The sequence below is a fragment of the Carassius auratus genome, unplaced genomic scaffold (assembly GCF_003368295.1).
Source record: "Carassius auratus strain Wakin unplaced genomic scaffold, ASM336829v1 scaf_tig00214150, whole genome shotgun sequence".
In the NCBI taxonomy this organism is placed as follows: Eukaryota; Metazoa; Chordata; class Actinopteri; order Cypriniformes; family Cyprinidae; genus Carassius; species Carassius auratus.
The window spans coordinates 358,030-374,811 of NW_020527538.1; the positions used below are offsets into that span (position 1 = coordinate 358,030).

A 16,782-nucleotide genomic window follows, 5' to 3' on the forward strand; every position below is an offset into this window, starting at 1 on the left:
TTTTTTTTTTTTTTTTTTTGGAAGAAGAAGAAAGAGAACAAGAAGAAAACACAGATGTGGTTTACATTTGAACATGTCAAGCCTTTGTGACAAGTCCCAATAAAAATTTGAAAACTTGCCCTGACCTGACATTTCTAGTGTGAATGTATTGGATTTTTTAAAAATAGTAACAGTTACCAGCCACTGCTTAGTCTTAAAAAGGTAGTCATCTAACTTGCTCTCTGGTCGTAACCTTTTAAAGTCAGTTACTAAAATGTAGATGTAAATGTAAATGAATTCCAGAAAATTTGGGACATTTTGTAAAAGGCAATAAAATCAAGAATCTGTGATTTGTAAATTCTCTAATATAATCAACAAAAGCACTAAGACAAGTTTTCACTGACCTAATTAAATGTATTTTGTAAATATAAACACATTTTTATTTTGATGGCTGCAACACACTCCAAAAAAGTTGTGACAGAGGCAAAACTAATTTGAAAAGGTGAAACAAATTCAGCTGTTTTGAAACAGCTGACAGTAAGCAGGTGAACTGGTAAAAGGTGAGGGGATCGTGTTTGGGTATAAAAGGAGCATCTCAGTCTTTGCAAACAAAGTTAGATCTTGCCTCATAACTTTGTGCCAAATTTAATGAGAGAAAGTGTCAGACGAATCAAAATCACATTTTTCTCAAGGCAAAATCACAAAGAATTTTGCTCTTTCACAAACCTCCATACATATTATTGTGAAAAGATTCAGGGAATACAGAGAAATCTAGGTCTCTGTAGGGCAAGGCAGGAAACCTCAGACCTCTAAACCCTCCGATGGCATTGCATGAGAAGTCTTGCTGAAGTGTTAAATATAGCCGCATGGGCTCGGGATTTCTATGGAAAACCACTGTTACTTAACACAGTCTGCCGCTGCATCAATAAATGCAATTTGAATCTCTCTTACTCAAGGACAGGTATCACTAAACAAAGTCTTAAGGGCCAGTGTCCTGCAGAGTTTTGCTAAACAAACACACCTGAACCAGCTAATCAAGGTCTTATTTTCCGCACTATAAGGCGTACTTAAAAGCCTTTAATGTTCTCAAAAAACGACAGTGGGCCTTACAATCCGGAGCGCCTTATACTGTATATGGATCAAGGCACTCAGTCAAAATGTTGACATTCCCTTTAGCACAGCTCCTTCTAGTGGATGCATAACACAAACCCAGTCAAACGTTTGACTGCAGTATCTTCTATTCATAAGCGCCTAATCTGGTGCGCCCTATATATGAAAACAGTTCTAAAATAGGCTATTCACTGAAGGTGCGCTTTATAATCCGGTGCACTTTATAGTGTGGAAAATACGGTATACTTGAAACTTCTATGCAGGTGTGTTGAGGCAAGCTGGAGGACACCGGCCCTCAAGGAACGGGGTCGGTGACCCCTGTTCTCGGAGAAAGATATACATCAATGCAGTGAGTGATGCCACAATATTCTCTAGGCTAGCGCTAATCTCAGAGACACAAAAAGACAGTGGAAATGTGTGTTGTGGTCGGATGATTCGAACTTGTTTCTGGGAAAAATGGACATTGAATTCTCAATCCCAAAGACCAAAGAGACCATCCAGACTTTCATCAGCAACAGTTGCAAAAGCAAACCCCTGTCATGATATAAAGGTGCAGCAGAGCAAATGGAATGGATGACTGGCATATGTGCCATGTACCACTGACATTGAGGCATATATTGGAATTATACAGAGACATATAGGTACAACCATCAAGATTACGTCTTTCATGGGATGTCCATGATTATTAGATTGAGACAATGCCAGGTCTCATTCTGCACATTCAACAGTGTGGTTTTACAGACACAGAATGAATGTGCTGGATCAGTCCAGATCTGTCTCCCATTGAAAACCGTGACCGGTCATAAAAAAAAAAAAGGAGAACCAGACAACAACGATCACAGACTGCTGAGTCCTGTATGAAGCGAGACTGGACAAAATTTTTGCTTGCAAAATTTTAACAATTAGTATCCTCAATTCCCAAACAACTAAACATTGTAATTAAAACGAAAGTTGATGTGACAGTGTTAAACATGCAACTGTCCCAACTTTTTTTAGTGTGTTGCGGCCATCAAAATAAATAAAAAAATTTCTTTGTAATTTAAATAAATAAGTCAATTAAATACAGATGAAAGAGAATAGGTAAAGTTAACATGGTAAGTTAACAACACACACGTAGTCTGTGTTTAAAATGCTTAGACATCCCAGGTGAGACGCTCTGCGAGGAGTTGAATCCACAGCATATAATGATTCTCAGAGCTGTTAAGTCGTTTGTTGCAGTATCTACTTCCTCTGGGAAACTGTTTAAAAATAAATCACTTGTTTGTTTTTTTCTTAGTAGCCTACAAATTGACTTTTTAAGTGGCATATGTGCTCTTAAACTTGAAGGTCTCTTAAACTATAAGGAATTAAACGACATTTATATGGGTAAAATGACATTATTAAAAATGACTATGAAATTATGAAATACTTCACACCACGTCAAATCGCACGCCACGCCTCCGAGTTCACTGGATCACAGGGGGAGTGGCTGCAGTCAGAGTAAAAGGTGTTGAGTGGGCGTGGCCGTCCAGGTTTCTTTGCCCGCTATGCTCAGACATCTAGAGATAGAAGAGAGAGGGCGCCTGTTCATCGCGGTCCATCCAATGGTGAGGAGCTGACAGAGTCGCTATGGTGACGAGATAGTTTCGACAGAGGCTGTGATGGGTTGACAGGTGCGTGACAGTCTCGTCTGTGCAAGCATGTACGCCAAAGGCAAGAACAGCGTGCCATCGGATAGTCAAGCCCGAGAAAAGTAAGTTATAGCCTATTGATCAGGACTCGCGATCACATCTGCAGTCGCGCGCACACACACATATTCGGAAAGAGAAAACGTAAGACAGCTGCTGGCGCATGCACTAGCCTACTGTATGCTTCTCAAGTTACGTGCTTTCTGCATTATGAGAAATGTTATTAGTTCACTCAGTGGATCGTGTGGTCATATCGTTGCGCATTATATTTCTTTAACAGCACGTTATTATCTAACTCAGAGAGTTTGCTTCCTTGTCCCTTTTAACTCAGTGTTTTATGATTTTACATTTGAGTGACCTCACCAGCTGTCCATCTTAATGTTTGTTGGCTGTTTTGCCTTGACTTAGACGTTTTGACTGATTGCTAAACAACACAAGCTTGGTTGTGTTATCTTGTTCTGAGCCTGAAGGTGTTTTAATCATAAGGATGTTCAATCCATTTCACAATAAGGCGGTTGACAAATAGTTAGGACAACTTTATTCTCAAAATCAAGATTTTATGCTTAAATGTAGCTATAAGAATTTCTAGGTTTATTTATTTTTGACTATGACTACTTTGACTATTTTATTTTCAATATCTGTTTAAAGGTTATGCTCTTTTTGCTAACCACTTCAATAGTTTTACGATGTTATAGTTTTTCTCCACTTAGTATTTTTTTAATTCAAAAAGTTTTTATTGTTTTTTTTTTTTTTCATTCACATGAGATGAAAACATTCTATGTAAGTAATGTAGAAACAGCTGTTTTATTCTACATGGGCATGGACCGACAAGTCCTATACGAAAAACCATATTTCCAAACACATTTCATAGTCAAATGTGCTGAAGGTGGTTTTGATGTATTGTGTTTAGTGTTGTCAGTCCTTTTGCAAGTCAGTAACATCTTAAATTGGATTTCAATTCTATAGTGCTGTTGGATGTTTATCTGAACCCTTCTTCTGTTGTAAAGATCACCAAACATTGATACGCTCACTCTGTCAATGGTTTGTAGGATGATCTCAGCTTGAGGAGTCACATTTCTTCATCATTGTCAGGAAGGTGATTTAAAATATCCTATAGCTGTATGTATTCTTAATAATGGTCTGTGTGTTTTAGGGTTTCACTACAGATGTATACATACATGGTTCCTAAATGAACATTTGCCAAAAGTGAGAACAATTTGGCTTTGATGAGTAAATAAAATGTCAGCTGGCATGGAACTAACTGTAACATAATACATGGTTTAAATCTGACCCCTGCTGATGTAAGTGATCTGAGCTATTCAAATCAAAGACATGCAAACCGTCTACTAAAGAAAACATCTGTCACAACATGTCTTCTAACAGCTTTTAGCTCAGTGGAAAATGTACAATAGGATGTTTATCTAGGATGCCTGAAGTTTCTTTTCTTCTCCACATCTCCATGTGGGAACACGTGTGGAATATTCCTCACATTGAGCTACCAAAACATAATTATGAAACAAAATCACCATGGAGTTTTTAGTTTTAGTTTTTTTTTTTTTTTTTTTGACAGTCATAGCTATTAAATAATTAATTCAGCTGTCATAAAGATAAAAAAAGACATACATTTATGCATTTGGCAGATGCTTTTATCCAAAGTGACATACTTTCCATTCAAGCATTTTTTTAGTTCATGCATTCACTTTCGTGTCACTAAATACTTATATATTCTTATAAAGTTCCTGACTGGTGATTTTCAGAAATATGTTTTCTGTGCATTTTCTTTAAGTGGTGAAAAGTGTTGTATTCAGTATGTAAGTGAATGACTGCTGGTGTTGTTCCTGCTGCTGGAACAGTTTTCCCGCAGAGTGGTTGGCCTCTGATATTTCTCTCCATCATTGATATGCAAGCAGCATCACATCGGCCCTACTGCAAGGTTAAGCAAGTGTGACGGCATGGCTTAGAAACTGACTAGGAGTCTTTTCTTTCTCTCTTTAGGCTGTGTGTTATACAGCCTTCACTTTTCATATATCACACATAGTTTTTTTTTTCTTCTTGTAGGCTTGAATGTTGTAAGTGCTTTTCCAGAGCTGCACATTTTCTCCCAGCTTTCATCTACAAGATAAGCTGGCATTTCCTGTTGTCGTGGAGAAAGGCATTGTTTCTCAAGGTGTTGTGCAGCATGTTTTGGACTAAATTTCAAGCTCCTGGTTTTGATTCGTGTCTTTTTAACATCTACATGTCTGCTGAAGCCAAACACCATTTCTTGATGTCTTTATCAACATTAAAAACACATGCACTTATGACCTATGTTGTATTTTTGCATTGTTTCTAGGTTCTACAAAATTATTTCTATGTTCAGTTTTACTGACACTTAATGATAAATAAGAAAGCAAGCCACATCCATATTAACATTCTGGAGCAGAAGAACTTGGGCCTAGTAGGCTGAGGAATGTAGCATTGTACTGTCCACACAGGATATGAGTTTCATTCCCTAGACTTACCTAGATTTTCATAACTCCATTTCACCAGCTTTAATCCAAAGGCTAAGCAGAAGCCCAGTTTTGGGTTTTAGGATGTTGTTTTTTTTACATGTCAGCCACGGATTAAATTAATCAAAAGTGACAAAATAACATCTATTTCATACAAAAAAACATCTATTTCACATAAATGCTTTTGATCTTTCTGTTAAAAAATCTGATAATATATTTGTATTTTGTACAAAATTATTAAGCGTCAGGCATGGCCATAGCCAGGCTTTGAAAATTAGGGAGGTTCAGGGGGTTTCTATAATAACCCCCGTATAGAATTGTGCTATAATAACCACTACAAATACAACTAATTAAATACTCTAACACTTGAAAAGAGACAGAAATATAGAGGTTTTTGGAGGGATGCTCATTTTTAAATTATACCCTATTTATTGCATCAACGTTTGTTAATACTATATTTATGGGGTGGATAATTTTATCAGTTGTTTATTATTCATGCAAACATACATATTGCCCACCAAACGTGTTATTTTCGGATAGTCAAGATTACAAAAGACAAAACCTAACAGTCAGCTCCAGTGGCATAGAAGGTCAAATGAGTGTCACACATATTTTGACGTGATGGACCCAAGTTTGAATCCACCTTTTGGTGAATTTTTTTCTCCCTTTTCAAATTTCGAAAAAAGTTAGAGTAAATCAAAAAGTTAAGGGTAGGTGTAGGGAGGGCTTTATTGTCCCAATAAGGTGTCATCCATTAAATTAGACTCAATAAGTCGTGCTTAACTGCTCCCCGGGCACTGCAGCATAAATCGCTGCCCACTGCTTTGGGTGTGTGTTCACAGTGTGTGTGTGTGCACTTCGGATGGGTTAAATTCAGAGCACGAATTATAGTATATACTGAGGTGCAGATAATTGACACTATTTGCAGTAAGTAGTATAAATAGCAGAAAATCCTGCTATTTTAACATATTATAAATAAAATCGGTAACACTTTAGAATAAGGTTCCATTAGTTAATGTTAGTTAATGTATTAATTAACATGAACAAACAATGAATAATACATTTATTACTGTATTTATTCATCTTCGTTAATGTTAGTTAATGAAAATACAGTTATTCATTGTTAGTTCATGGTAATTCACAGTGCATTAACTAATGTTAACAAGCACAACTTTTGATTTAAATAATGCATTAGTAAATGTTGAAATTAACATGAACTAAGATTAATAAATGCTGTAGAAGGATTGTTCTTGCTTAGTTCATGTTAACGAAAGTAGTTAACTAACATTAACTAATGGAACCTTATTCTAAAGTGTTACCATAAAATCTATAGATATTTGCACTTAGTGTAAATAAATGCTAATGCCAGACTAATGCCAGCATGCAATGTTGCCAGATGTTGCTTTTAAAATAAACAAAAACCTAAAAATAAATCAAATAAACCGAAATTATTTGAAATATTTTAGAAATTAGATAAGATAAAAGTATCGCTGTTCATATCACGGACGCTGAACATTATGAATTATACATGCAGACATTCATATGAGGAGTCTAGCAGCAAATTAGTCAATCAGAGAACAAATTTTATTTTCGAATATGAAAAATGTATCGAGGTCCGGACCTCGGTGACCTCATAGCTGGCTACAGCCATGGCGGCAGGGTGTAGGGTTGTTTTCAACATAAATTAATAACAAGAAATATTTATTGAGCACCAAATGAGCTAGTTTGAATGATTTATGAAGAATCACGAGACCTGGAAGACTGGAGTAACGATGCTTAAAATTCAGCTTTGCCATCACAGGACTAAATTACATTTTAAAATAAATTCAAATAAAAAAAATATTATTTTATATGGTATTTTTATCAAATAAATGCATCCTTGGTGAGCACAAGAGACTTTCAGTGTTTCCCGTAAAGGATGTCACAAACCAAATAACAGAAGCACTGCCCTGCCTCTTTAATTACTGAGCACATTGTTTCCAATGTGCACTCCACAGATTTGCCACACCTCATCGTGTGTTAAACTGCAGAACACACAACTGTACGCGCACTCACGCCTTTGGTAACTGTGCACGTCGTTTTATCTGACTGTGCATGTACCGGCAGCGCACAGAGCACCTGCCGCCACTAAATTACATTATATTTGTCCCATATTGTCATTAATATAGATACTGACTTCAACTTGGACCACTAAATAAATAGACTGCTATTTTTATGTAAGTATGAGGGTTAGATTATTTAGTATACGGTCATTTTAGTATACGGGTCATATAGTACACCACTATTTTTTAATAGTTGTTTAATGATTTTAATGGATTCGGAACCGGAACCTTTGGGCTGAACCGGAAAATTTCTAACAATTCCCAATTCTACTCCTAATATAATAATGAGCTGGTGTGTGGTGGGCGTTCTGGCGTTATATGGCTGGCATCGCATCATCCAGGTGGATGCTGCACTGGTGGTAGAGGAGACCCCCGCCCCCCTTCTATGTAAAGCGCTTTAAGTGCCCAGTAAAGTGCTATGTAAATGTAAGGAATTATTACATGTAAGGAATTATAATATGCATCCTTGCATTAATCTAATATCCTAGTCTTCTGGCCACACATAAAAGGTGATACATTTACAGGTATACATTTACAAAGGATTAGATATCATAGATGTGCAGATGTTAGATTCATGGACACTGTTTTGTTGAATAACATTAGCTTGTAGTCTGACAGCAATTTTACAAATTATGGTTGCAATTTTTTTTTCTGTTGTCCTCATGTCACTCTCCCTTCTCCTTTTCAGCTCTTATCATTAATCATTTATGAGTGCCTGCATTCCTGTCTCTCCTCTTCTACCCATCTCTATATTTTTCTTTCTGTGTTCATCTTCTGTTCTCTTTCACTGCACCTAATGTGTCAAACAAATACCCATCGACATATTTGTCCCAGATATATAAACACACACACACACAGACAGGCTCACCCTCAAACTCCATTACTCCCCGCTCTCTAATGTCTCTTGGGAAATTAGTCTGTTTGCATGTAGGGAGTGTATGGCAACCGATGAGAATGTTGTCAGTTCATCTGCAGAGCAGAGAAGAGCTCTGTGTTGATGGGATGAGGGCGCAGCACGAGGTTAACTACACGCTCTGAGACTGTGCTCATCTCACCTCTCTTCTCTTCTGTCATTATTATCTCTTTATATCATTTATCATATTGATTGTATATTTAGAATCTTGAGTTGTAGTGAGCAATTATGAGAGCATTTTAATATATGATTTACCTGGTCGTTATATGTGTATATATAAGTGAAAGTGAAAGTGACGTGACATACATCCAAATATGGTGACCCATACACGGAAACCATGATCTGCATTTAACCCATCCAAAGTGCACACACACCTTGAACACCCGGAGCAGTAGGCAGCCATGCTGTGGCACCCGGGGAGCAGTTGGGGTCTCGTGCCTTGCTCAAGGGCACCTCAGTCATGGTATTGAAGGCTGGAGAGAGTGCTGTACATTCACTCCCCCCACCTACAATTCTGTTTCAAATTGTTTGTTGGTTGTTATATTTATTTTTGTCATATTTCTTTATTATATATGTTAGCTTAAGCCAGGGCTCGATTTGAGGGGGGATGCGGGAGGATGCCATCCCCCTCATTGACAAAAATGACAAAAAGTATCCCCTCAGTAAAACCATGTTTTTATGTTTTTAAATTCATTTCACAAGCAATGGAGTTTTCTGAATATCAGTAGGCCTACATGCGCATGCACAATACTTTTATTCAACAGTGAATAGTAACACGGTCTTTCGTCCCTTGAATGAATCAGCTTTTGAACGAATCAAGTGATCCAATGATTCAACAGCCCATTCAGATGGACACTTTCCCTGCGTCCCAACTTGCATACTACCCAGCCTAACTGGCCTAAATAGTATTGAAAATGACTAATATCGAATATAATTTAGGATGGATGTTATGTACTCTGGGAAGCAGGCTTGTTACGTTTCTAATTGAATCAGCCGTTTTGAACGATCCAATAAATCATTTATCAAAACATGGGCTTACTGCCACTTACTGGTCATTATTATTTATCCTGAAAAAGCTTCAGCACAAAAGCACATATATTATCAATATTGACCAATATTCATTCATTTCTGGCCCAAGAAGGAAAAAAGCTTATACATTTTTTCATCAAATAAAAACCTTTTTAAAAATTAGACAAATTTTGTAATCATTATGTAAAATTAGCTACAGATACATTTAAAAGTTATGTTATAATGCTTCTTTGTGTGGTTATCATCTGTCTAATAAAACACATAACAAATTAAAATATATAACACTTTTCTAGTTATTTTTGGATATTTGAATAAAAACATATTACATATTGTGTCTTTAACCACACTATACACTTACCTAAAGGATTATTAGGAACACCTGTTCAATTTCTTATTAATGCAATTATCTAAACAACCAATGCTTCAATGCATTTAGGGGTGTGGTCCTGGTCAAGACAATCCACTGAACTCCAAACTGAATGTCAGAATGGGAAAGAAAGGTGATTTAAGCAATTTTGAGCGTGGCATGGTTGTTGGTGCCAGACGAGCCGGTCTGAGTATTTCACAGTCTGCTCAGTTACTGGGATTTTCACGCACAACCATTTCTAGGGTTTACAAAGAATGGTGTGAAAAGGGAAAAACATCCAGTATGTGGCAGTCCTGTGGGTGAAAATGCCTTGTTGATGCTAGAGGTCAGAGGAGAATGGGCCGACTGATTCAAGCTGATAGAAGAGCAACTTTGACTGAAATAACCACTTGTTACAAACCGAGGTGTGCAACAAAGCGTTTGTAAAGCCACAACAAACACAACCTTGAGGCGGATGGGCTACAACAGCAGAAGACCCCACCAGGTACCACTCATCTCCACTACAAATAGGAAAAAGAGGCTACAATTTGCACAAGCTCACCAAAATTGGATAGTTGAAGACTGGAAAAATGTTGCCTGGTCTGATTAGTCTCGATTTCTGTTGAGACATTGAGATTGTAGAGTCAGATGGTGTGGGGGATGTTTTCTTGATACACTTTACGCCCCTTAGTGCCAATTGGGCATCGTTTAATTGCCACGGCCTACCTGAGTATTGTTTCTGACCATGTCCATCCCTTTATGACCACCATGTACCCATCCTCTGATGGCTACTTCCAGCAGGATATTGCACCATGTCACAAAGCTCGAATCATTTCAAATTTGTTTCTTAAAGATGAAAATGAGTTCACTGTAATAAAATGGCCACCAAAGTCTCCAGATCTCAATCCAATAGAGTATCTGAGGGATGTTTTATTACAGATGCGCGCACTTTATTTCACTTCTTCTGAACAGTTGACAACAAACACCCGCTTACCCTCACTGAAAGGATTGAAAGAGAAATGACTTTTTTTTTATATAACTCTGATCTGATTAGTCTTAACAAAGAAAGTAACATACACCTAGGATGCTACGAGGATGAGTAGAAGATGGACAAATGTTCATTCTCGTGCATTGAGTGCTGTCTCTGCAGAAATAAGCAGGAGAGTGAATATTTTTTCTGCATGTGATAAAATGTAATATTTTGTCTGTCTGAAATTACACAATTTAATAGGATGCCGCTGAACAGTGCTGAATCAGGTTCACGCACACATTTATAGAAGATACTCAAAAGATAAAAAATAAATAATCTGCTTTATATGGAGTTTATACCAGTACATATATATATATATATATATATATATATATATATATATATATATATATATATATATATATATATATATATAAATATATAAAACATCATGGCAAAGATATGAAACTATTGAAAATATCCATGTCAGACTGTAAATTGAAAGTGAAAGGGTGAACTGAAGAGTAACGAAGAACTGAGCTCTCAGTGAACCCAATATTTGCCTAAAGTTTGTCTTGATGATGAACTCCAAACTGGGATTCATTTGAGTTGCTTTATTAAAATATCCTTGTATTGCATGGATCTTATTATTTTTTGGGTCATTTTTGGAAATGTGTCTCACCAAAAAAAGTCATACATTGAACAATATGAAAATTAATTCTAGAAGTTTGCCATTTAAAAAAGGCTGTGATAATTGTTTATCATGCACCGAAGCCATTTTAATAATGTCAACAACAAAAAAATGGCTTTCCAAAAAAGCTAAGCTTGCCCCCGGTGAGAGGTAAATTAAGCCTAGGGAGAGGGTAAGTTGAGCCACATGGAGTTAAACAGTGTCACTGATTATGCTGAATTAAAATAGAGGACTAAAGGAAAATAAATTCAATAAAAATAATTTCTTAAACATATGTGTGAATCTGGACTGGCTGTTCATCCAGGGAGTTTCCTCACCTACGGCTCAAGACGCTGCGTGAAGGTTTTCTAGATATAACGGGTGGCTCAATTTCCCCTCAGGCTCAAATCACTGTGCTCTTCTCTCTCTCTCAGTTTATATATATATATATATATATATATATGAAATGCTACTATAAAGGTGCTTTCCATTTCTCTTTGCAGGTTAGCTCTGTATGTGTACGAATATCTGCTACATGTGGGAGCTCAAAAATCAGCGCAGACCTTCCTGTCAGAGGTAGGGGAACTACCTTTTTGCATTTTCAGTAAGACCTCTTTGACGGTCACTCAAATGTTTCTAAACACTTATCTAAGTTGCTGTAGTTTTAGGAGATAATATTTACATGTAGGCTTACAGTATCACTAAATGGCTGTTAAGAAAAACCTCACTGCTGTCTGATCCCAGCTTAATTGAATTACACTGGATACAAAACCATGCTGGCACGGGAAACTGGGTAAACTGTTTACTTAATGGCACTGCCTCGTGGAGATGGTCTGTAAGTTTATTTATACGGATTTACTTGCTCTCCTCTGTAATTGCATGTGGTTTATCTTCAACAAGAAGAACAAAAACAAGAGTGGACAATGAGATCTGTTTGCACTGCAGCCACAATCCATCAGGCAGCAAGCAATATGTTTTAACTTCCTTCTGAAGGGTTTGTATCAGAGACACTCGATGTTAATGGCTTGTCATCCTCTCAAGCTCACTTTGCTGATGACATGATCACTGACAAGATACAACTGAGTAAATGCAGACGGAGATGACTGCTGTAGCACTTGAGTAAAGTAAATATGACAGAGGTTTAAGATCAGATAAATACTGGAACAGAACAAAGAGAGAGGAGGAGGAATGACAGAGAAAGGGGCTGGCACAAAACACAAAGGCTGACCCACCACTCAGACGTGACTCAGACCAGTCGATGTGACTAAGCCAGCCGCCCCGTCCATTGTGGCCGGTTTCCTTTACGACTCCTGTCTTTTGCCACCCTGCTCATGTAAACAGTTCCTGCTGGACTTGATCCCAAAAATAGCCGTCGCTCTCAGAGCAGTGTATTTAGATCATGTAGGGCCCGCCCGTGTTGTTTATGGTGGCTGTCGTCAGCCCTTTGGTGTCAGTAAACCCATCTCACATGGCCAGTGACCGAAACTGATGATCTCATCAAGACTGATGGTGTTTTCTGTTCCTGTTTAGTCTTTTGATAAAGATTTAAGGATGAGAAAGGAGCCTTTGCCTACCTTAGAAACTGTTGCCATCTGCCATATTATCAGATAAGCATTGGTTATATTATCAGATCTGTGGATTTCATTTTTTTCTTTCTTGAAAGTGTTGAAGACTATTTTCCAAGGGTTATCCAACAATATAATAAAAAAGTCATTATGATTATTTAACTGCACCTGATCAAGAGTGTCCCCAAAGTCAAATCATATTTGATATTCAGGACTCCTGATGAGGCTGTCGCTGACGTGAGACCTGCGTCACCTACCAGATGTTGAATGCTTCTACATAACTGCCCTCATGTCTGTGGTCTTTTTTATGGTTTTAAAATTGGTTAAGATTTGAAAATGGCCTAGTGTCAATTGTCTAAACAAACTGAAAACATGACACCATAGTGTCTTGTCTTAAAATCTTCGATTCCTTTCGATGGCGTATTCTGCCATGGAGGGCAGAGCTTAGTGAAGTGTCAGTTGGTTAATATAATTTTTATGAATGAGGTCATAGACTGAGTCACACTGAGATGCAAAGGAACAGTATAATATCTCAGATTTATTCTGGGCACCATGTTTGACTGAAAGTTCAGCTCTCCATGGCAGAATTTGCCCTTAACATTGTTTAATTCCCAAAGGGAGCACAGGTCGACTTGTCACTGAATCTTTATAACTCTTTCTTTGTTCTCTGTTTAACTTGGCAGATCCGATGGGAGAAGAACATAACATTAGGAGAGCCTCCAGGGTTCTTACACTCATGGTGGTGGTAAGAAAGTTTATTTAGCCCTATTTAAATGGGATTCATTTGCTAAAAATATTTTAGTTATAATTATAAAGATAGGAATGATGGATTCATGGGATCTCGAGTTGAAGGGGTCACAAATTTTCCTTCAAATGTTCCTTGATCTTTTGACATGTCAGAGGTGATTGCACTATAAAAAAGTTTCTGTCAGTTTCACAGCTCAAAACTTCCTCGTTTGTCCAAAAACAGCTTTTATTGAAACCCAGCTCAGAAAATGACTTGTTTCAGTTTTATTTCATATCATTGTGTGGCGAAAACCCACCTCTTCAGCATCAGAACTATGCATACCAGAAGGAATGAAGAGCATTAAAAATAATATTCCTTCAAAAGGATCCTTCAAATGAGCTGCTTCCTTCTGGAAAGAGGAGGAATCCTTTACTGCCCCTCCTTTGGTGACTATGGCAACAACAAACAGAATATCTGTTTGTTTATGCTTATCATCATCTCTTTGGTTATTGTTTTAAAAAGTGTTCATGGTCTGCGAATATAAACAGCTGAATGTGTATTAGATCTGTGAAACAGTGCCTCTTAGACATGGCGACAACACACTGCTAATGCAACTCAACCAGGGATTATTTAAACGTGCATGTTCCCAGAATAAAACAGAGGACTGTAATCGAGTAATTTCATTTATATAAAATAGACTTTGTGCTTTGCAGATCTTTTTCATGCACAAACAGCAAAAAAAGTAAACTGAATTTAAAGGTGCAATAGGTGATTGTCTCCTGAAACATGATTTATTCACGATACAGCACTGCCTCAAGTTACTAATTACTTTATAAAACGGTTACCACACAATAAAAAATATTAAAACCAATGCTATATGTACTGAATGTTACTTTTTTGAAGCAAGTTCATTAAATTAAAGTTAAATTAATGTTAATTCATGGCTCATTATGGTGAATGACGTCAAGTTGACCGTTGTAAGATTGGTGGACGCATCTATGTACTTGCAGCTGTGAAATGAGGCATCTACCTATAGATATCTGTGGGTTTTCTTACCTGCCTGTCAGCATATGGATTTGCTGTGCACCCTGTTCACGCAGACAGTTGTAGAACTGTTACTAACTATAGATACTGCTAAAGTTAGCATTTAGCAAGATGTCCTACTGCACCTTTAAGTCAGTACTAAATTATGATGAAAATGCAATGTAAAAAAAATAAAATAAAAACAAATTAATAGGACCCCTTTAATACTAAGGTTTTTATATTCTGGATATGTACAGTACATTATGCGAGATCATGTTGTCTGGATATGTGCAACACAATTTTTTTTTATCATTATTGTAATTTTTTATCAATTTAATGCATTTTTGCTGAATAAAATCTAGTTTATTTTTTTAAAACCCAAGGGAACACCAGACGAACCCAGAAACAGAGGAACACCAAGTTAGATGCTCTATATTTTTTCATGAAGTTTACACAAAAACACTGTCATTTGTTATTCTGACAAAATTATGAAATTCTCCAAATTAATTTGTGAAACAAACGTTTTCTCAGGAAAAACTAATCCCATCCAAACAGGGCTTTAATTAACTGAGGATAGTCATTCATTCTGAGCCTGCAGTAACAGTCTTCTATCTTTTATTGCAGTGTTTTCTGGGACCTCTACTGTGCTGCTCCTGAGAGGAGAGAAACCTGTGAGCATTCAAGTGAAGCCAAAGCTTTTCATGACTATGTGAGTATAAATATGTGGTCACTTGATTATCATGATTTTGTACAGTAACCATGTTTTATTGGCTGCTGAAAGCATGAAAACTGTTTTTAAAGACAAATTAAGGACACATTTAAAACCACTAATAAACCAATGATTGCATTTTAGTGTTTTGTACTATAAACAAAACCAGTATGAAACCACTGACCTGTACCACAGCCATTACAGCTGGTCTCTGCGGAAACCTTGCAGGATAATTGTGAGTGAGTGTACAGCTCATAGAAGCAGAGATAAGGTGAGCAGGAGGGGAATGGAAAGAGGGAAGGATGATACATTTGTGGTTTGCGCTAGAGGCATTAGAAATGATGTCATACATTTGCGGTCATCTTGGCTATAGGGAGGAGGACACCTTGACCTATTCTGAGTATGAAAGAGAGAGAAATAGAGGAAGCAATAGGAAAGCATAGAGTGAGCGACAGAGTGTGATTAGATTAAAGGCTTGTCTACAAGAAATATTGACCCATTTGGATTAGGTCAAACTCAACATAATAGCGTCACAGTTCCTCAAATCCTTGATTAAAACCACGACTCCAACTACAAGTTATGTATCTGTTTGTCTGCCCCAAATTACTGCATATAGACCTCACGACCAGAATCCCCAAGATTAAATGCTAACCAGCCATAGTTAATCACAGTAAAAACCTCTGCTTTCAAGGTCATGCTTCAATCATGTGAAGTGCCACATTGATTCTCATTCATGCATGAAATGTTAAAGGCAATGTTAGAGGCATGTTGTTAAATAAAAAAATACTTAAAATCGATCTATGGTCGTGGCTACATTGTGTTTAGCAAATTTCATTAAAGTAAGCCATCAGTCATATTTCCATAGGTGTTTTCATCTTAATTAATCTAAATGTTCATAAGGGTATATATAATTAAATATATAGAAATAACTCAATACTCTATAATAACTATATAATAAATCTCTCTCTCTCTCTCTCTCTCTCTCTCTCTCTCTCTCTCTCTCTACATATATATTGTGTGTGTGTGTGTGTGTAGTCTTAGTCTATATTTTGTTTGCTTTTTAGCAAAGCAACAGTAATGATTACACGTAACACATATTGTAATATTCTCTCTTAAGATACATGAAAACATGATGATGATACATGATCACCAAAATGAAAAGTAACTTAATCCTGAAGAATGATCCAGCGACTTGCTCTGCATTAATTTCCATTGTTTAATGTCCATTTTTAGCGTGGAAATTTAGTCTGCTGTGCTGTAAGTGCTCTTCAGATTATTCTCTGCTGCCTAAACGAGCACATTCCATTTCCTTGGCCGTCATAAACACACTCTATTTTTACCCACTCTCTCTCATTGCCCCCCCCCCCCCCCCCCCCAAAAAAAATCTGCTGCCTTTCTGTCGTTTAACAAAAATGGAATGAAGTCTGAAACAATGGAGCACACTTTGCTTGCTCTTTTCCTTCAGTCGAAAGTTCCAGTTTTA

At 37.0% G+C, this 16,782-nt stretch overlaps 1 protein-coding gene across 2 annotated transcripts in view; it reads left to right on the top strand.

Annotated features, from left to right (window-relative positions):
* Positions 1-2,622: 2,622 nt before the first annotated feature.
* Positions 2,623-16,782, top strand: part of LOC113091264 (single-stranded DNA-binding protein 2) — a 28,333-nt gene continuing 14,173 nt past the window's right edge. For both annotated transcript variants that reach the window (XM_026256671.1, XM_026256672.1), the window contains exons 1-4: positions 2,623-2,821; positions 11,779-11,851; positions 13,524-13,585; positions 15,215-15,299. In XM_026256671.1, the coding sequence (XP_026112456.1) occupies positions 2,769-2,821; positions 11,779-11,851; positions 13,524-13,585; positions 15,215-15,299 (273 nt within the window). In that variant the 5' untranslated portion in view covers positions 2,623-2,768. The remainder of the gene's footprint in view (positions 2,822-11,778; positions 11,852-13,523; positions 13,586-15,214; positions 15,300-16,782) is intronic.